General features: G+C 42.4%; 1 protein-coding gene and 1 pseudogene across 1 annotated transcript in view; one reads left to right on the top strand and one right to left on the bottom strand.

The window, feature by feature from the left end:
- The first annotated feature begins 15,088 nt into the window (after nt 1-15,088).
- Nucleotides 15,089-22,500, top strand: part of AFF2 (ALF transcription elongation factor 2) — a 361,635-nt gene continuing 354,223 nt past the window's right edge. Inside the window, exons 1-2 of the mRNA XM_054995827.1 lie at nt 15,089-15,105; nt 15,854-15,974. Of these exons, the coding sequence (XP_054851802.1) occupies nt 15,089-15,105; nt 15,854-15,974 (138 nt within the window). The remainder of the gene's footprint in view (nt 15,106-15,853; nt 15,975-22,500) is intronic.
- LOC129341080 (40S ribosomal protein S28-like) lies at nt 19,122-19,329 on the bottom strand (annotated as a pseudogene).

Here is a 22,500-nt window from a genome sequence, read left to right as displayed (position 1 = left end):
GTAGGCTTCCACTGTTGCAGAAAGGAAGGAAGCAACTGTGCAGTGGGGAAAGGAATTTTATTCCAGTCAACGATCCCTATGTGTTTTGCATGCAGCTTTGTCAGGGAATCTGGAAGGTGCCTGTCCCTTAGTGTTTCCACCATAATAAGGACGCTGTAGTAATAATGACAGCCTTTATTATGGTGAGAATACAGAAACAGATGGTGTGAAACACACAGGGATGCAGGAGTGGAGTTAAAAAAACTCCTGCTGCACCATTGTTTTATCCTTCTCCTCCTTGGTTCTATGTTGGTGCAGCCTTCTCTTCTGCATTCCCTGTTATGGAGCATACATTGGTCTGTGCATATGTGCCGTCAAATCTCAACCAACTTATGGCAACCCCAGCAAAGGCTTTCAAGGCAAGTGAGAAGCAGAGGTGGTTTGCCATTGCCTTCGTCTGTAGAGTCTTCTTTGGTAGGTTGCTCATCCAAGTACTGACCTGCTTAGCTTCTGAGATCTGATAAGATCAGGCTATACCATGCTGCCTTCCCTCCTATACAATGGTGTAATCCAAAAAAAGAGATACAATATTAAAGTATGGGCTGGCTACGTTTCTTATGACTTAGAGGCACTCCCCACCCCCCCACCCCCCGCTTTAGTGATAGAACAAGGCTTATCCCACACATGGACTAAAATTTGGTAGAGCCAATTTAAAATGTTTTGGGGTCGATATGGCCCAGAGGAAGCCCACATTACTGAGAAAGCAAGAAGTTAGTTGCCCTATTCTTACCTCCTCAAGAAAGTGACCCTACAGGATAAGGGGCTGCTATTAAAAAAACCCCGGGTTTTCATTGTCTCCACTTTGATTGTCACTGGGATTGTCAATGAGTCCAGTTGTTGCAACCACAATGGTGCATGGGCACATATGAGGAAAGAGAGTCCATCATTTACGTGCATTCTAACGTGTGAAGGGCTTTGATATGATCTCAAAGTTCACTCTGTGTTGTATTTATGACAGTTATTCAAATGTCAGCATTTGATATAGCATTGAGAGCCAATGTGGCATAATGGCTTGAGTGTTAACCGAGATCTGAAATGACCTGGGTTCAGTCCTCATCCACGAAGCTTCCTTGGTGACCCTGGAGTAGTCAGGTTCTCAGCTAATTTTTTATTTTATTTTTTAAAATTCACTTTGTTTATAGTTTGCCTTTTCCCCTGGAACTCAAGGCAGATTACACAGAGGAAGTCAATATAATGAACAGGATCGGAAATCCAATAATTAATAGGGTGTGTACTGTAGAAATCTAGAACCAACTGGAAATGTGAAAACATTTCAGCTTGAAGCAGCTTGAGATATACACGTAGCATAGACCACAATCCCTAAACCTTTAGCCAAGTAACTGTCTAAACCATTCTGTATAGTACGACCCTATTACCTGTGGAGAAAAGATAAGGATTAAATGGAGGTGGAAAGAAAGATGTACACTAGGGTTGCCATTCCCCCACTGGCGGGGGATCCCCCGCTTACCTGGCTGGTGGGGGAGGCACGGGCCTCCTGGGGGCATGCTTCCAGGTGGCGCAGTGTGCTTCTGTGGGTCCAATCCAGACTAGATCGGGCCCAAACTGGCCAGAATTGTCCTGGAATGGGCCACTGTGGAGCGTGGGAGCACTCCTGTGTGCCACAGTGGCCCATTCCAGGCTGATCAGGGCCAAATATGGCTCAATTCAGGGTCTTCCCCCGCAGAGCACGGGAGCGCTCCTGGGGAGGTCGTGGCCCATGTGATGACATCACTTCCCAGAAGTGGCATCATTGCATGAGGCCAGGAGTTCAGGCACGCTTTGCGCATGCACAAGGAACAGAAGATAGGGACAGGGGGACGTGGCAACCCTAATGTACAGTGCCTTGAGCTCTTGGAGGAAGGCTGGATAAAAATGGAATAGATTTGTGAATATACACTTAGGGTGGGTTATATGGGGTTCCTAAGAAGACTTCCATCCAGGTAGTTACCACACTAAGCCACCCTTAGCTTAAACAGCATAACACAACTGTATGCCTTCAAGTCACTTTGTTGCCCACATATAGCAGGAGGGGAAACCCAGCCACAGTTTGTCCACTCTGCAAAGTAGACTGGGAGTGTAGGTGATCTTGATATTTCTTTGAACCTGGAAAGTTCCTTAGATCATTGTTCCAAACTGACATTGAGACGAGACTGTTCTGGCAAACTTTTGACATGGCAGAAAAAAACTTGATTTGATAGGCTTTAGCCAAATTGCAAGAGAAAGAGAGAGATAAATATATGCCCTGAATTTAACCCTGCAACTAACATTTCCGCAAAGAGCTGGTAGGCCCACTGGGTGCTGTTTTCAGACAGAGAATTTAATCTCTTTGTATCGAGCATGCTGCCATTTGTGGCATTATGCAAATCTATGACAGATTTAGCACTTCGGTGTAGATAAAAAATGGTCATCCTGAGGGTTTCTGTATGTAACTGTTGAACATCAAAGATAGAACAATCTATTTTTCATAGACAAACATAATTGATTTTGAAGTTTAGTGATAGATATTTACTTAACAAAGACATTCATTCTGGAAAAACAGAAGTGATGGGTAAATGTGTACACATACATCGCTTACCATTTCCTTAATTAATGTGCTGGGCTGTGATTAATTAGATTAATCTTTCTATTAAGAGGCAATGTTGTTAAGAAATAGAATTGGTGCTAGCATGAGTGGTAGTTTTCCCCAAAAGATCTCCATTTTAAAGTTGTTGGTTGTCACAGTGAATGCCTTTGTAGCATCATGAGAACTAGAAGCATTCAAGCTACTTGATATATAGCAGCAGATTTTGTACTGTACAGTACTTGTGTGAAGATGTATGAAATTGTTGTTGTGAGAACTTTCTTCCTGTCCTTTGAACCCTCTCTTACAGTCTTGAAGTTGCTAACGAGTTTTCACTCAGGTTTTTTTCTGTGTGTGACATACATCAGTGCAAATCCCTGTTTTCCTTGGGTTAGAGAAAACAAAACCCATTTATGTAGTCTACCCATTTATCCATCTGTGGTTGATATGGACTGGAATGAGTCTCAGGCTCAACTGAAAATAGTGGGGCCAGGAAAACAGAAATAATGGAGTTTCAAAAACCAAACAAAAATAGAGCACGAGTAAGGTTGCCACTCACCAGGTTATATATTTGAAATAATTAATATTTACTTCACGACAAATGCATAAGATTTGTATCCTGTTTCCTTTGAATACACGGAATGGGAGAGAGTTGTCCTTTGTAATAGGAATATTGTTAAGCTGTATATATTTGAAATCATTAATATTTACTTCATGACAAATGCATAAGATTTTTGAACACGATAAAAACTTGGAGTATTGTTCTTTGCCTTATCATTCCCGGGTGGCTTCCCACTTTTGTTCGGTTGTGTGTTACCAGGAATTGCCCCACTTGTGTGTCATTGACTCACCAGGTTATGGCAGGAAGTGTCTTGGTAAAGGTCCCTGTTTCTTGCACTTGCTCAGTGGAGTAACACATAAGGAGGAATGATGTGAACAGATAGCTGAATGTCACTTCCTGTTGTGGACCAAAAAGTGACATCATGATGTTCTAGGAATTTCAAATTTACTATGGTAAAACTATAGTTTTTTTTTAAAATTCCAAGAGTATCATGACATTACTTACTGTTTCAGAACAAAATCAAAAAGAGTCCAGTAGCACCTTTAAGACTAACCAATTTTATTTTAGCATAAGCTTTCGAGAATCAAGTTCTCTTCGTCAGATGCCTGATACAGAGACTGGTCAAACACATTGGACAAACCAGCCAACCTCTACGCAAAAGAATAAATGGACACAAATCTGACATTAGAAATGGAAACGTCCAGAAACCAGTGGGAGAACACTTCAACCTACCAGGACATTCCATCAAAGACTTAAAGGTCACTGTAGTTCAACAGAAACCTTTCAAAAACAAAATCCAACGGGAGGCTGCTGAACTGGAATTCATATGCAAATTTGACTCTGTCAAGCTGGGACTGAATAGGGACTATGAATGGTTATCACATTACCACAGGTAACAGATTTCCTTTACAGAGGTGGGGTCTGGGGGAGCTCAGTGGTACCTGGCGTGGGCTTTCGGGAACCACAGATCTCTTTGTCAGATGCATCTGGCAGGGAGAGCTGTGGTTATCGAAGGCCCATACTGCATTGGAATTGGATGGTCTAGCTGTTTGGCTTCTACAAATTAACAGGGCAAACTCCTTTGAAGCCAACTGATACACACACCAAAAGGAGATGTTTACATATACTAGCAAAGGAATGTTTTGATTGCTCCCTCCCCCTCCCCCCCTAATTGCCTCTTCCCTCTCCTGCTCTTCTGTGTTTAACCAGTCTCTGTATCAGGCATCTGACGAAGAGAACTTGATTCTCGAAAGCTTATGCTAAAATAAAATTGGTTAGTCTTAAAGGTGCTACTGGACTCTTTTTGATTTTGCTACCACAGACTAACACGGCTAACTTCTCTGCATCTATGTTTCAGAACAGGAAGTGATGTCATGACACTCTAGGAATTGTTTTAAAACTCTATGGTAAGGGAGTTTTTTTAAAAAAAATTCCTAGGCTGTCATGACACCATTTCTTGTTCTGAAACAGGAATCAACATCTTTAAAGTCTCTGCCCCTCACCCTCCATATTCCTGGGGATTGCCAGTAAAGGGCTAGCAAACCTAGACAAGGGTCAAATTTCACATATTGTCTGAAGATCTCTACCATTCTGAAGCTCTGACTCTCAAAAGATTATATTCAGAAAATCTTGTTGGTCTCTAACATGCCACTGGACACAGATCCTGCTACCCTTCATCCAGAAGCAGAATGTAAGATTTTTCTTGCAGGCCTAGGGATGTGATAAAATACATGTTTGAATACTGAATAGAATTGCCAGCAGCGCTCCTGGCAAGTTAATGCTGCCTTATGAAAATCTCTTAGGTAAATTAAATATTTCATGTTCCTCCTTTTCCTCTCCAGAATAGTTTTCATTTTAATAGCTCCAGTTGAAAAATACATACAAGGGGAGGGGAAGATGTGCACTTCTTATACGTAAGCAATTTCATCACTTGGATCTCAGAGAAAATGGGGGTTGAGTTGGCAATTTTATTTCTTTTGCAATTTTATTTCTGATCTTAGTGGTTTAGCCACTTAATCGTCAATCCAAGAGGTATCGTTGTTCAGAAAGGGTTTATGTATTAAAGTGTGCACAACATGAAAATCTGGAAAGAAAAATACCACACTGTGTTTTCCCTGGGCTAGAAAAATTCCTGGTGTCTGCCTAGTCAGTGCATGGAACTTATGAAATATTATTCTACTCCTCTATGCAGGCCTAGTGTCCCAAAATTGCTCTCTCCAAGTAAATGCTGCTGCAAAAAAGGCCTTCTTCCAACTCAGACTTGCCTGGAAGATGGCCTGGAAGATGGGCCCCCTACCTTGACATGGCTGATCTGGCCACTTGGATTCATATCATGGTAACATTGAGATCAGACTACTGTAATGCACTCTACATAGATCTCCTCTCAAAGCCAACTTGAAGACTCCAGTTAGTGCAGAACGTTGCAGCTTGTTTACTCTCAGGAGTTAGACGGAGAGCATGCATATCCCTTTCATTCTGCATTGGCTACCCATCAGTTACTGGGCTCACATTCAAAGCCCTTCATGGCCTTGGCCCCTCGTAACTGTGCAACTGCCTCTTGCCCTGTATTTCTCCATGGCAGCTTTGCTCATACTTCTGCAGATACTACCTGCAGTTGGGCAACATCAACAGCTGTCTGTACATTCACTTTCTATGTGGTAGCCCCCACCTTATGGAATGGCTTGCCTGAGAAGGTCAAGAAAGCTCCCACTCTTCTGGCTTTCCGCAAAGTATGCAAGACTGAATTATTCGGGAAAGCTTTCTACTCAGATAGTAGGTCTGTGTCAGAAGAAACAGTTCAGAGAGATACCTTGGTAAGGGACAGGGACTATAGAGTATGCTATTGGGTACTGTCTGCTGATGTAGATACACTCCTACTGGGTAGTTTCCACATTGCTAAAGATATAATTTCTCTGCAGAGGAAGGCAATGGCAAACCACCTCTGCTTCTCACTTGTCTTGAAAGCTCCTTGCTAGGGTTGCCGTAATTCAGTTGTAACATATGTATACAAATATGGCACATATGTACACAATATGTAATTTAAAGTAGTTACATATTGTTTCAGAAAGATTTCATCTCTGTGTTTGGGCTTTATGGTACCATACTTTATTTTACCTGTTCAGTGAATGTCCTAACTGAAGATTGCATTGTATTTTGTTCACTGAGTGTCCTAGCTATTGATTATATTGTATCCACTTGCACTATGTAATCCACCTTGGGTATCAGTGAGAAAGGCAGAGAGAGAGAGAGAGAGAGAGAGAGAGAGAGAGAGCGAACAGTCTGTGCTGGCACCTAGAAATCTAAAATAAGTTTTTCTGTCATATGATAAGCAGCATAATGAAAAGTCATTTTCTGCTTCAGACGTTCTGCCATGTAACCACAGAGTCTTTAGGAAGGAGCAAAACTTGTTCCAGAAGCAGACACACATACCCTTGTGAGCAGAGCTTTTTTTCTGGGAAAAGAGGTGGTGGAACTCAGTGGGTTGCCCTCGGAGAAAATGGTCACATGGCTGGTGGCCCCGCCCCCTGATCTCCAGGCAGAGGGGAGTTGAGATTGCCCTCCACACTGCTGGAGCAGTGCGGAGGGCAATCTGAACTCCCCTCTGTCTGGAGATCAGGGGGCGGGGCCACCAGCCATGTGACCATTTTCAAGAGGTTCCAGAACTTAGTTCCACCATGTTCCTGCTGAAAAAAAGCCCTGCTTGTGAGTCAAATGAAGCACTTAGGCAGGCAAATGGTACAGTCATGTTATGTAGGCCTATAGTAGTTCATGATGCAAATAGGCTTGCCAGGTGCCTGCTTATAGCAGGTAATCTCTTAGCAATTCAGGTGGGCATCTGCTGGTGCCTTCGACGCCACTGGGAGAAATTGTGTGTGGGGGAGAGGGGTAGGCCTCATACACTGGTGGTGTACTAGCACCACTTCTGGTTTAAGTTGAAAGTGGCAAGGGATGCCCTTACAAAAAAACAGAGCATCTCCAGTGATGTGCTGATGCCACTTCAGTCACATGGGAGCGATGTCAGTGAGCACGTTACCAGTGCTATCATGATGTAAATGGTGGACCCCCCTCCCCACAACTGCAGGTGAGTCTCTTGCTTTTCACCAAGGGTAGGGGCTTGCAACCGTAGAAACACGGTGATATAATTGCCTGTTTGAATGCACATGCATTCACATCAAACTCTCCCTGTGCATGTTTAGTGGGATTTTGATGGTAGGCTGATTTTAAAGATTTCCTTAGTGGGGATTTTGTGGTAGTATAGTGAAGACTGTATGCATCATGTTTGAATTGTGTCTTAATGAGAACCCCAGAGATTAATAAGATAATTAATAAGATAGCTGGAAGGGGTGTGTGGCTGAATTCCTTTACCACCTTCAAAATAACCCCAGGATTCTTCACTGCATAAACTATCTCAGGTCATTCCCAGATCACAATATGCCTTTAGAGAACTCTGAACACCCCATCCTGTCATCTTGATGTAAAAGAGAGGTGAGTCAGGGGTATTAAATTTTTGGGGGGTTGTTAAGGATGTTCCAGCCATCTTCAGATTCTGCCCTTGAATATATTGAGCAAATCTGATGATGAAGCAAACACATCAACCCTTTCCACACGCTCTTAAAGAGACAGCCTACTCACCAAACTCTGGCGGGTTTTCTCACTCACTTCATACATCTCCGATTTCAAAGCAGAAGCAGGCTGTTTGGCTTCCATTTTTTCGATGTCTTTTATGGGGTGCAGGAAAGTGCAGGAAATTGCAGTCTCAGAAAAGGCGCTGAAAAAACAGAAGCCAAACAGCCTGCTTCTGCTTTGAAATCGGAGACGTATGGAGTGAGAAGACCCGCCAGACTTTGGTGAGTGGGCCATCTCTTTAAGAGCATGTGGAAAACTAACTCAGAAGATTAATATCCCAACATGCCGAAGGAAGACTGAATTTAGAGCCAAGCTACAAATGATGGCTGACACGAGGAGGACACGTGTCAGTTTCCCAAAAGATTTGATGGGAAATGTAGGCGTCTCCTCTGACTGCAGCTGGAAGCTCAGCTCCCTCCCAACCTGTCTCGCCTCCCTGGGGGAGAGTAGGGGGTGCTTGCTCCTGTCTGAGAGCCAAGCTCTCAGAATTGCACGGGAGGCAAGTGGCATTTAAACCTCCAGAGCTGGCTCTGGACCCAGTGGGTTAGGCCATCCGAAGGGCACAAAAGGGCCAGAGAGACCAACTCTCTGCGGGGGAGGGCGTGCGGGATTGAGCCTTCCGGCGGGGCGCTGATGCAGTGAGGCAGTGGGCCGTGGCCCAGCTGAAGTCACACACACCCAGCCCTGCTCCCTGCGTGGTGGCCCTAAGGAAAAGTTTGGCTCTCAGACAGGAACAAGCACCCCCCACTCTCCCCCGAAGAGGTGAGCCAGGCTGGGAAGGAACTGAGCCGGCAGCTGCATTTGGAGGAGACGTCTACATTTCCTGTCAAAACTTTCTAGAAACTGACCCATGTCCTCCTCGTGTCAGGTGTCATTTGTAGCTCGGCTCTGAAACTTTGCCTCATTTTTCACAACCAGCGTCCCGAAAACATTGCCAGCTTTTGGCAATCACCGCTACGCCAGCGTTTGTCGAATTGTTTGCTTTTTATTTTAAATCTCTCTCCCTCTTGTTCCCTCTTTTCTGTGACAGCATTGTGCAGTCAAATCTGGTTGATAATTATTATATATACTGATGTCTGGTGATGTAATCACAGCAGACACAATATCGTAGCATTGTTACATTCACACTGTGATCCCTGATTGGATGGGATCGCTTTTGTGATTGAATCAGGAAGCAGAAACAAACAGCAGGATAAACAGTTTTGCTGAATGATATAGAAAAGATTAATGTTTCCAAAATCTGGGACTTTTTTGAGCTGATGGTGGTAGATTTTCCTACCCCACCAAACATCTCAAAAATCCAAATGAGCAGATATTCATAATTAAAATAAATCTGCTCTGTATTTCAATATCATTTCTTGTGCTTTTGTGCTGTCTTGCTTCCATGTGAAATAAGAATGCATGCCTAAGAAATAATAAAGGAGATAGGTATGTGGTCGCCACCAGTCTTGATGAAGCTCATGGGTTCAAGCACAACCTGTCTGCATCCTGAGAACTTTAATTGAGTAGATAAAGAGGTGCTCGTAATTATAAAACTGCAGTAGGTATAACAAGAGGCTAAATACATAGCTGTGGTTTTAATTAGACAGCGCTTCAAATTAGTAATTGTGGCTTCGGTGAGAAATTGGTGACTTTATACACGGCAAAAGCCCCATCACAGCACAGCTCATAGCTCATTATATCTCGCTGTGTGAATCTTTCACTACATTGGCCTGCTGAGCTGGAAAGGCAAGCATTGTCGATGTTTGGTTATCTTCCTGGTGCAGAAAGGCTGAATACAGATTAAATTCATTCCCAGCAGAGATGTGAGACTGCATTGTTCGGTGCTATAGCCTGATGCTTTGGAAGGTGCGTTTTCTTCATATGGAAGCATACATGTGCATCTGGTATATAAAAGCCAGTTCTGTTTCTTTATCATTCTCTAGCACATTGGTTCTCAAACTGTAGGTCAAGGTTCAAAAGTGGGGTGGGTCATGAGGCCGGGGTAGAAGAAGTAGAACAGGATGAGTTGGGAGAGGAGAAGGTAAATTTGAGTTTGCCTACACATGAAGTGTGAAACGGATGTGAAATACAGCATGTTATTGCTCAGTAGTGCTATATATTTATAAGTACTTTTTAAAATGCAAGGGAAACTTATCCAGTGAACTGCTATATGATTCTTGCAAGTAATCAGGGCCAACACATCCATGGAGGTGGTGCTGGCAGCTGCCTCGAGCGCTGACCGGCAGCGTATGCCATGGAGCTGGTGGCTGCAGCCTCCCAGCCCTCCTGCTCAGCTGCCCCATGGAGCAACTGAGTGGGAGGGATAGGAGGATGCACACGTGCCGTCCCGGCCACCTGCTGTTCCTGGCCTGCAGCAGCTGTGCCTGGCCAGGAGCGTGTGCTGGCGGTGGCAGAGCGGGGCAACTGAGCAGGCAGCCTCCCAGCCCTCCTGCTCAGTTGCCCTGTGCTGTCACCACCACTGCCAGCACACAGCTGCGGGCCAGCCAGGTGTGGCAGGCGGCCAGGGCGGTGCGGGGCAACTGAGCGAGAGGGCTGGGAGGCCACCCGTGCACCATCCTAGCTGCCTACTGTGCCAATGGGGTGGCCGGCTCGCAGTGGCACACCCTGCGTGATGATGTCACATGCAGTGACATCATCACATAGTCCGGGTGTGCGCGTGTGCATAAAGTGCTTGCATGCACGTGGGGGCAGGTATCTGGCCTCATCCGCCAGAAACCCTGGCAGCAGCCCTGCAATTAATATTATAGAGGGGATAACCAGGATGGAGGGTTTTTTTGTTTTTGTCTGCAAGTGGGTCCCAGAATTTGAAAAGTTGGTTCCACTTCCAAAAGTTTGAGAGCCAGTGCTGTGGCATGAACCAAAAAATGTTATCCAAGCTGAGGCTGTGGAAGTACAAGCAGGCCCATTTCTCAGTGGTTTCCAGTGAGTTCTGGGAGACAAGTAGGATCCAGTTCGGAAAAACAACTGTAGAAAGGGTAAAATCCTGATCTTAGATATTGTGATTGGGTCTCACCAATACTTGCCCACTGAAACACTGCTAGTGTATATAAAAAGTCATCATTTGATACCAGAGGACTTTTAAAATTTTGCTTCATTTGTTACCCTCCGTTTCTCCCTCGTGGGAAGCCAAAGTAGCTTACATCATTCTCCTCTCTTCCATTTTTTCCTCACAACAACCCTGTGAGGTAGGTTAGGCTAGTAGTATATGACTGGTCCAAGGTCATTCAGCAATATTCAGTGGTAGAGAGGGGAATTGAACCTCGGTCTTACAGATCCTAGACTGTCACTCTAGCCACTACACCACATTAGCTAAGTACAGATTTTGTGAGGAAACGGTATGAGTGGAAGAGTAGATAGAATTAAAGAAGATAAAATAGAATAGTAGATAGAACTAGAGAAGATAGAATTAAAATTCAACAAGACCTGAATACTCTGGAGAAGTGGGCAGCTGTGAATAGGATGCAATTCAACAAAGACAAGTGCACAGTATTACATCTGGGCCACAAAAATGGGAAGCACAAGTACTGGATGGGGGATACACTTCTGGGCAGTAGTATATGTGAAAGGGATCTTGGGGTAAGAGTGGACTGTAAACTAAATACGAGCAGTCAGTGTGATGCGGTGGCAAAAAAGGCTAATTCAATCTTGGGTTGTATCAAAGGGGCCATAGCGTCGAAATCGCAGGAGGTCATAGCCGCTCTCTATACTGCCTTGGTCAGGCCACACCTGGAGTATTGTGTGCAGTTCTGGAGGCCTCACTTCAAAAAGGATGTGGACAAAATCGAGAGGATGCAGAGGAGAATGACGAGGATGATCAGGGGTCTGGAGACTGAGCCCTACGATGAAAGGCTAAGGGCCTTGGGAATGTTTAGTTTGGAGAAGAGGAGGTTGAGGGGGGACATGATTGCTCTCTTTAAATATTTGAAGGGCTGTCATTTGGAGGAGGGCAAGGAGCTGTTCCAGTTGGCAGCAGAGGATAGGACCCGAAGCAATGGGCTTAAATTACATGCACAAAGGTACCGGCTGGATATTAGGAAAAACTTTTTCACGGTCAGAGTAGTTCAAAAGTGGAATCAGCTGCCTAAGGAGGTGGTGAGCTCCCCCTCACTGGCAGTTTTCAAGAAGAGGCTGGATGAATACTTGTCAGAGATGCTTTAGGCTGATCCTGCACTGGGCAGGGGGTTGGACTAGATGGTCTGTATGGCCCCTTCCAACTCTTATGATTCTATGAGTATGTTCTTTACATCTTTGGCATCTGGGATTCCATTCCTGACTCACAGTGCAATCTTATGCAGCATTACACCAGTCTAAAACCATTGATATCAGCTGGTTTGGACTGTAGTCACTCAATTGCACTGTTAAACTTCTAGCAAACTGATTTTAAGCATCAAAGACTTATACCTGAGAGTAGATTCATACATTACACATGAATACCAGGCTTCTGTGCAGGCTTCTGAGAATATTAATACAATGTTGTCCTCCATAAAAGTTGGGTGTGAGCAGCTTTTCTGTGGGGTCTTGGATTTGGAGGCAGAATCATTGTGAGTTTATGACAGGATGACGTCACAACGCTCTTCGAGGACAACAGCGAATGGTCTTTGATTTCACATTAATAATGTGCTTCATGACGTCACAATGGAACATGGAATGTGGTGCTTAGCCCGTGACAGAGATCTCAGGAGCCTGGCAAACATGGCAGAGAAAATCCTTGAAGAAGAATCATTCCATATTTGGAAACTGGCTCTGCGCATCACATTTCTTTTATCTCCACGTGATTTGAATGACACCGTTCCTGCGCAATCCAATCACAGTAGAAAGTAAGATGTGTTTGTTAGTTCCGTGCTTTAAAATGGGCAAGCTGGGTGGAAGATGCCTCTTGATGGTTAAAAGGCATATGGGAAGAGGGCTATTCCATAAATCCTACACAGCAAATCTAGCTGACCTAAATAAAAAGAGTATGGTTGCCATTTTTAAATCAGGGATCAGCAACTGGCACCCTTTAAGCAGAAGCAGACCCTTGAGGAGAATAATTTTCCTTCTGTCATGTGGCAGCTTCACGGGCTAAAGATGGGGATGGATACGAAACTCGGCTTGGAGGGGATATATCTGAGGGTGAGTTCTCAAGGACAACCCCCCTTTTAATGTTCAAAATAACTTCCTTTCTTCCTTTCCACTTGCCAGACTCCCTGCCCTGACTGGCTAAAAGTTCACACCTGCACACAGTGAGAGACGTGTGAGGCAGAGTGGAGTGACTTACCCAGGGTCATACAGATAGCGGTCTGGGCTATGTGGGAACTTGAATCCAGGTCTCCCTAATCTCAGTTTGCCACCCTAACCACTCCACCACACTGACTTTCAAGGCTGCAAGAGATGATGACGATAACTGATCATTGACAGCACGCTTTACTATTCAGGACATTGAATCACATTGGAGAACATCATATCACAAAACGAAAAAACCCAAATATTGAAAAAAAGTTAAATTTCACAGCTACTGTTTGTACAAAGCTTCCATTGCATATCAGATAACTAAGCCTGATAAAACAGCCAAATCAGTAATGGTGAAATGAATAAAGGAGGACACAAGGAAGTTCCATAATGCCAGCACTGCCCCAAAGGCACTGTTTATCATGCCTATTTATTTATTTAAAAATTTATTTATTTATTTATTATGTTGTTTGTTTCCCTTTGTTGCCTTTCTAATCCTCTCTTCCCATGAACGGGCTCAGAGTAGAGCACAACACATGTAATATAACATAAATATATTAATTTAAAACCAGATAAAACATCAGTGTGGCAACTGGGGTACCTGATCCAGCATAGTTTTGCTGTTCTGGAAGAAGGAACCATAACGAACATGTAGACCACATGCAAATTCAATCCTTGGCAATTACAGAGACCTTACATGGCTGGACTACAGAAGATACCTGCCTAAGATGTTAGCAGGGCCAGCTTCTGAGTTTGTATGATCTGAGGCAGCATGTCCCCTTCCCTGTAGCCCTCCTATCACTAAGCATGCCACCTCTTTGTGTCGTGCAAGTATGCATGCACACACATCCTCCCGGAGAATAGAACAGCCTGAGGCTGTTCCCCCTTCAATCCTATTCAATGCAGACAATGCTAAAAAATTCATATTCTTCCCAGAGTTTCTCCTAGCAATAAACAAGGGATTGCCCCAGAGAAGCCCAAGACATCACAGGGATTCTCAGTTCCTTCCGCAGTAGATAAGCTGCCATCTCTAGTTGGCAGGGGTCCCTCAAGCAGACTGTTGGCTTCAACAGATGCCTGATCATGCCGCCACAAAAACGGAATCATAACTGTCTGCATCCATTTTGGAAACGGTGATGTCAGAAATCGTGCGGAAAAGCTGCCAGCGTTCAGTGAGTGGGGCGCTATTTTTAAGATGTGGGGAAACGGCCTGGAAGTACACAATGCTGGGTTAGACATCCCAGTGGTCTGCCTCTGCCTATGGCAACTTCATATGTTCATACTGAGACACGGCTTTGGTTCAGAGAGTTCTACCAGGCATGTGTTACTTAACGCTGTTGCTAAAGATACATTTTGATGGTGGCTCCAGCAAATCTTCTAAATTGGAGTGCAGATTGGCAACTGGAAATCAGTTTAAATAAACTGTGATTGAGTTATCAAGCATGAAGCCTTGATATGTAGATGATGGAACTGAAAAGCAGATTTTCTGGTTTTGTCTTCTAAACAAAAGAGGAACTCTGGCTTGTCGACACAACCATTAAAAAAAAATCAGATTTACAACTGTATTCTTATTGTATCTTTTTGGTACCAAGAAGGACAGACTATAATTACATACATCGATTTGAGCAATTATAGAACTTGATTTTTTATTAATCCTTTTTTTAACCTACTAGAAAATAGTAAATGCTGTATTGCTTATTATACTATATAATTATGTTTTACTAATGATTTATGTCAGGCAGGATTAGGATAGTGGGATTTAATTAAACATGCAAAACAGCAATAAAAGTAATTTTTTTATTATTAAAACACAACTGCTATTAAAATATTCTGAATGCATAAATTTTGTTTATTAAAAATGCCTTCCACATGTGCAACAGATACTCATGCTTCAGGAGATATACAGAGAACAGTTTAAACTATTAGAACAATTTAAAATGTTATGTAGCTGTGAAGATAGCTTGTGTTTGGAGAGAAGCCATTGTTCAGTGGTAGGAGCACCTGCTCCTACTTGCAAAAAGTCCCAAATTCAATCTCCAGTTGAGGTAGCAACAACCTGTATCTGCTGGAAAGCTACTGACAGATCAGACATGTTGAGTTTGGATCAGTATTTTGGTGGGTTTATATAATATGTAATTTAATGTGATTTTATTATGGAAGTCTATAATCCTGTTTCAATGATACGCTATTCTGCCAGCATACATGCCAACTGAAATGTATTTTGAATGCAATTCTCATGTTACTTTTTGTTCTTGGGTCTGCCCTGCTTCAATAGAGAATGCATGTGAGCCTGTTCAACTTACAATGCAATTCTAAGCATTGACTTCAATAGACTTCAGCCATATTGACAGTGGAGCATTTCCATGGCAGGAAGTCCTCCTGGTCAGTTATAGGCCAACCTAGGGCAGGAGCTGGGAGATAAGGGCAGAGCTTGGAAGAATCTGATGGGTCTGAGGTTCTTCAGCAGAGATGTTGAAGAACATTCAAGGCAGTGGGCAGATGGGAAAGAGGAAGAACCAAAAAGAGATGGCTTTACTCAATAAAAGAAGCCGTGTCCTCCAGTTTGCAAGATCTGAGCAAGTTTGTTAATGATAGGATGTTTTGGAGGTCTTTCATTCATAGCGTCCCTGTAAATGGGAAGTGACTTGATTGTACATCACACGCACACACAGTTGGATAAACATCAACACTGCAACACCATATGAAGCAAGATCCTGGGACACACTCTTAAATCTATCATTGTAGAGGTGCAGTTTTATGTACTTCCCCCTGAAAACTGATTTTTAAAACTTGTTTGATGAAATGGCAAAAGAATAATAAGCTGTTTCTTTGTTCTCTCTTTGTTTTAATTTAAGTCATTATGAACAAGATCGGAATGCACTTAAGAGAAAAGAATGGGAGCGGAGAAATCAAGAAGTCCAGCAGGATGAAGATCTCTTTGCCTCTGGCTTTAATCTCTTTGGGGAACCCTACAAGGTAAATAAGCTCCTCTCTCTTGGCATCTTTCATTTGAAACTGCTCTCTCTCCTTCCCAAGCATTAATTAAACGTCTGCCCCTCTGAGAGGGAGACACGGCTGAGGGCACCCTTTGGGTTTCATGCACTACAAAATAAGCTTCCACGTTAATACACTGAGTGGTTTAATTATTTGTGGCAATTGTAAACCCTCCAGGTTGTAAGCCCTTTAGGCTGACATTTATGTACTTTTGCATTCCATCCATCCAGCCGTTGGCATACCCATGGTTCCTAATAAATGTTATATACTGATAGTAGCAGGAGTGAAACAATTCAGTGGCAGTTCCCGGGACTGTGATTTCTAACCTTGTTTTATGTTCATTTGTTGAGTGCAAAATCACCATGATAAGAGGAATTTGTACATCAACAACTACGGTCTAGTTCTTGCTGAAGTGGGAAACCAGTGGTCTGGTAATATACTGCTTCAAATGACAGGTGTGGCGTTTTGTGACTGAATGTCCTTCCATACTACAGAAACCCTGCATATAGAAAAGCCAGCGTGCCTGTGGGAAAGCTTGGAAAATGTCTGGACATGCTATTTTTCCACATTAAAAGATTAATTTTTTTAACATGAAGCATCATTCCATAATTTCCCCGCTTTATTAAGCTATATTTTTATTTTCAATTTGAAACAACAGAAACTACTTTGAACATAACACCTTTTCATAAATTTTAAAATATCTAACATTAATAATTGCTGACATTGGGTTGGACCCAGCTAGCATTATCACTCTGTCTTACCCATTTTTAAAATATTTCATTTTATTTGAAAATAAAAATAAAAAATAAGCATATGACCACAATAGTGAGAAATCTATACATAATCATAAAAGGCTTCCAAGTATCTAAAAAAATAAGTCCACAGTTGCCATCTATATGCTACATGTCTGAATATAAATAAAGTTGTAAGGGGCTCCATTCATTGAATTACGAGAACTGGGCATTTGTCTCTTCAGTGCTAAAAGGGCGTTCCATGATGTGAACTGGGTAACTCCAGCAGGATTTTGAAACTGATTTTTATTCACTAAAATTTTCTTCTCTGAGGTGCAATATTGAGGCTCTTCTTTTTTAAAAAAATCCTTCCTTCCTTCTTTCCTTCTTTCCTTCCTTCCTTCATCTGTCTGTCTGAATGCCTGCCTGCCTGCCTGTCTGAAATAGCACACATCCTTCTGAGTTTTCTCTTATCGCAGGAAGAAGTGGAGTTTTGACCCGCTAAGCTTTTTGTCCATGTGATTTCAGAATCCTTCCATTGCTGCTCTTTTTGAGGAGTCAAAGGGGGACCCCTTTCCCCTCTTGTACCGACAGAAAACCTAGTAGGATCCAAACCTCTTTAAAAAGGTGTTAAGTTATAGAAAAAAATAGAAAGTCAAGATGTAAATTACTTATCATTAATAGTAATAATAATTCAACAATATTACTCTCATGAGCCCTATTAAAATCTCATTAGCAAACACAAAACACAAATATACACCGATTAAAAATATTATCACCCACAATACAGTTTCCCATAGCCTGTTAATTCAAGCTAAAAAAATATTTGATTCCTTCTGTTTTCACCACAATAGTGTAAGAACTTATCAGTGGCTTCATATATCCTAATATATTTTGTCTCCCTTTCTTGAAAGTACATAATATCTGTCAATTTTTCATAATTTTAGTTGAGTGGTTCTTAACCTCCTTCAATTAGGGAGATTGCCAAGGGAGAGGAGAAAGACTGTGGCTTTGGAAGGTTAATAAAATACTCTTCCTTTTCAGCAGTTTTTCAGAACTTCTTTTGAAAATGTTAACTTATTTAAATTGCCCCCACTTGCCCTCATTTACATCATGTTGTAAAAAATATTCATTTTTTTTAAAAAAAATATACCTCACTTTTCTGCCCTCATAAAGATCAACAAGACAGCTAAAATCTGATTTGGTTACGTAGCTGTGTGACATCATCATGTCTGTTGAGTTGATCCCTGACCCTGACTAGATAGAATCACCCGTGAGACTAATCTCGGAAGGAAGAAGATGCAACCACCCCAGAAGGGAAAGAAATTGGTGCTAGATAGGAATGAAGATGAATAGCCACATAATGTAAGCAGTATCTGGAGAAAGTTTCAACCTTCAAAAGCTGTTATTCAGTGCATATTCAGCACAGCCCAAATTGTAACTATTTCCTTCTCCCAAACAGGTGAGTTATGGACTACATTTGTATGTTTTCTTCTTGAATCTTCACTAATTTTTCGTGATGCTCCAATTCTCACAGATAACTGTGTAAAAATGAAATGTATCTTGTTCACAATTCCCATTTTTTTGTGCAGTTGGCAGGATGCGTCATGTAAGCGGCTCTGAAGTCCCTGGATTGTTAGAGTTGATGGGATTTGTAGTAGAGAACTCAGCCTTCCGGTACGGTTTGAGAAGTTGCAAAAATTGCAATTTCCCTTAAGTCCATTGGGAAATCTTACTGGAGAAGAATCAAAAGAGTAATTTACTAGAAAGATAGACTCCAGTTGAAATCCATCCTTTCTTTAAAGAACCACTCTGGAAGATTTGTAGCTTGGGGAAATGTTTATATCCCACCTTTTCTTCTCCCACAAAGAAGGTCTCAAGGTAAGGTGTGGGATCCTTACCAACCATTTTCAAGCATTTGGCATGAATGCCTGCTAATCTGTGAGTGGTTTCAGATCCAGCATAGAGCTATTGGACCATCATTCTTACCTAGTAATTAATCCCTAGATAGTTAAGAAAGTAGTGTAGTGGTTAGCGTGTGTTGGAATAGGATCTTGGAGACCCAGGTCTGAATCCCCACACTGCCGTGAGAGCTGACCCAGTGAACTTGGGTCAGTCACATACACTCACTCTAACCTACCTCATAGAGTTGTTGTGAGAATAAAAGCAGACAGGAGAATGTTGAAAGCCTTTTTGGGTTTTGATCCTCTTTAGGTGGAAATGCCAACGATCATATATGGGCATTCTGTATGTGAGGCATTTTTTTTCCTGGAAGGAACTTAGAAACTTTATTCAATTGCATCCAAAGTCTCAGAGATCCTCAACTGGAAGGCAGCAACAGGTCACACTCAAGGATTCAGAGGCCACAAGTGTGGGGGCCATGGCAGGAAGTGACAGGTCAAAGCAAGTGGTGAGCCTCCCACTCTGATTCCAGCAGCATCAGCACTTCCTTCCTGTACAGGGCCTTCCACATTGCAGATGATGGAACGACTAGTATCATCCATGAATTGCACTCGGACCTGTGTGCACTGGCCTTGGGAGCTGATCTGGCCGAGCACTTTGGTGACCCAGGCCAGCTTGATGGGCTGCACGCGGCTGGTGTCCATGCTGGAGCGAAGGCAACTGAAAGGGTCTGCATGTGAGGCATGTTGTGCTCTCCAGCTCTAAGCTATTTTCAGACACTCTAGTATCATCTTTATGTTGCAGTTTCCCATAGCATCCATCCACTAGGTCCACCAGCCTGAAAACAGAGGTCATATTCTTTCCCTGTTGTGACCCCTCCTACGGTACTCAGAGGTAATTGATCCCTGAGCATGGAGTTTCTACTTAGCCATCATTGGCAAATAGCCTTTGATGAACCCGTCCTCCATGAATTTGTCTAATCCCCTTGCTAGTGGAAATGTGCTTATCTTTCCCATTCCACAGACACTTCATTGGTTACCAATCAGTTATTGGGTTCAGTTAAAGGTTCCAGCTAGGCTTTGGACCCACATAACTGCAGGACTGCCTCTCCTTCTTTTTTCCACCGTGACAACTCCACTTATCTCAGCAAAGCTTTCTTAATGGGCCACCCCACATCCAGAGAAAACCAGGCAGGAAATGACACACCACCTCTGTTAGTCTCTTGCTGTGAAAATCCCAGCAGGAGTGGCCATAAGTAGTGGCCATAAGTGGCCATAAGTAGTGTATTGTAATGTACATATCACTCCCCTTTCTACTGCAATTAAATATCTTCTTCCTTTGTTACCCTTTCCTCAGTATGGTATGTCAAACTTTTTAAGTTGTGTTTTTTTGCTTGGATTGTTTTCCATTTGGCCCCACTGCACTGTTTTGTTTAGTAGAGATCATTGCTGTTTGATTGAATTGTTCCATATATTTTATAAGCCGCCTTGATTCTCATTAGAAAGGTGGGCTATAACTGAAGATGACAGTGAGAACGATGAGGATGATAGCAGCCTTCTAAGCTAGCTGCCAGTGCTATACCTCCATAAGTTAATTAGGATGTTCTATGAAGATCCAGAGACTTGAGTCTGTTCTGAATGTGTCCTTCCCCCCACTCTGGTTCTCAAACCAAGCAACATTGTGTGGGGAGTTCACATGGTCAAAATGAGCCCTGAGCCCCAATTAAGCTTGTCATGCAAACTTCATGCCTACCAGCATGAGAAAGGCCAAAAGGACAAACTGGTGACAAATGGGGAGCACCAGCATTATGCTGGCACATTACATAATTCCAGCAAAATCCAGAAGTGAAGTCCTGGGATGTGCTAGGATTTTGCAAAAGCTCAGTTTTATTATAGAAGGTTTTTTTGCATCCTTGACCATCCCATGATATCACTTCTGTTTTTTGTCAGAAGTGACGTCAGTGTGCTAATGTGCTGCCTGACCCCCAGATGTTCTTGACGGTTTACTGGCAGCCGTCTGGGAACCCTAGTCCCTATACCAAATAAACTATATGGGCTAATAAAAGGGATCGAAAGTAAAATGTACAGAAGAAGGGAGCAGATAAAAAATGGAAAGATATGAAGACAGAGATTTTGCAATCAATTGCATATGGTTGAAGTATTTCTGCAGAGAACTGTGGTATAGCTATAGCCACATTGATTAGAATCACCTGTATCTTAAGACTATTAATTGGCCAATTGGCTTTTTAACATGATTTCCTAAGCCAGTTGGCTTCAAAACGGGTCCCAGATGGTGTGGAAGGGTCCCGTAAATACAGATAGATCTTTTAAGAGGCAAATCTCTTTTCATCACCTTTTAAGCTAAGTTTAAAATAAGGCCTTATCATCTTGACTGCTAAAGTTCCTTCTGAGAAGAATGAGGAAATGATTGAGGGAACACAAACTTCAGTTAAAGCATCACACGCAGGCCTTAGATGTCTCCTGATGTTGGAGACTTGTCTTACCCTAGCCAACTAGTAATAAGGGGAGGGGTCTGTTATTTGGTTTTTTTTTAAGCAACAGAGCAACAAAAACCAGGGAAGTACACATTTTCCAAATTAACAAGATCTCTGAATGACTGTGAGGAGGTAAAAGTAGTGAGTCACAAACCAGACATGTAATTTATGTCTTGAAATTCTTCAGAAAGTACATTTCCTGAGGGAAGTGAAGCAGAGATTCAACTTGTGTTCAGAAAATAAGGCTGAAAACAGAGATTTCTTTCTCAGAAAAAGTACAGTGGAGTGGGGAGACCCTGCATTCAGAAATTACAATGGAAGGTGGCTTATAAATAGTGGTTTAATTAAATCCAAGTTAGGTGATGTTTCAATGCAGCTAGCCAATGAAAATAATGTTTCATTTAGGATTTTGTAGCAAGTTTGTTTGCACAGTTTGTTGTGATGTCAGAATTCACAAACCAGAGTTAACTGAGCAGCACTACCCTTACTGTCCCTAACTGCAGGGACAACAGTCTAGGAAGAACATCCTTTCTGCTGGGGAACAGAGGCAAGAATTTAACAAACCATAGTTTTTTCTGTATAAACTGGAATTTGTTATTTACATTTGATAGACTATCCGGAGGAGGGAAGGCAGTATGGTATAGCTTGATCTCATCAGATCTCGGAAGCTAAGCAGGGTCAGTACTTGGAGGGGGCCCACCAAGGAAGTCCCTGCAGAGGAACCCACGTCAGCTTCTCACTTGTCTTGAAAGTCCCTTACTGGGGTTTCCATAAGTCAGTTGCAACTTGACGGCACGCACTTACGTACGTACGTACATACATACCATACGTACATACATGCATACATACATACATACATACATACATACATACATACATACATATTTATTTATTTATTTATTCAATTTTTAAAAAAAAACATTTTTATTGGATAGGTTGAAAAACATAATCACTTCAATATCTCTTTCTCCTACAAAATACATATTTCATCCCAACCCACCCTTCCCCTCCCCTCCCTTCCCTTCTGACCTCCAACAGCACTTACACCCTTTAGTTCACACAGTATTCCCTCCAGTTCTATTATTTCTCATACTCTTCTAAGGTAAAGTTACAGTCAATATAAAATTCAACAAATTACATAATGCTCGTCAAAAGTTGTCCATGGTATTTATTTATTCAATTTTTATGCTGCTTCTCATCAGTTAAGATCTCCAAGTGGTTCACAACAATTACAACGGTTAAAATACAGAAGTATAATATTTACAAAAATCACAATAAAGCAGCCTAATATAGTAATTAAAAACCACTGTAGTCCCAACCCCAGCCTGTAAAACCCTGTCAATAAAATAAAAATTGTAGGTAGACAAAAATGCACAGCAAT

This window comes from Eublepharis macularius, chromosome 13 (assembly GCF_028583425.1).
Source record: "Eublepharis macularius isolate TG4126 chromosome 13, MPM_Emac_v1.0, whole genome shotgun sequence".
Taxonomy (NCBI): Eukaryota; Metazoa; Chordata; class Lepidosauria; order Squamata; family Eublepharidae; genus Eublepharis; species Eublepharis macularius.
Note: the sequence above shows the minus strand (reverse complement) of the source record. Positions and strands in the feature narration are given on the sequence as shown.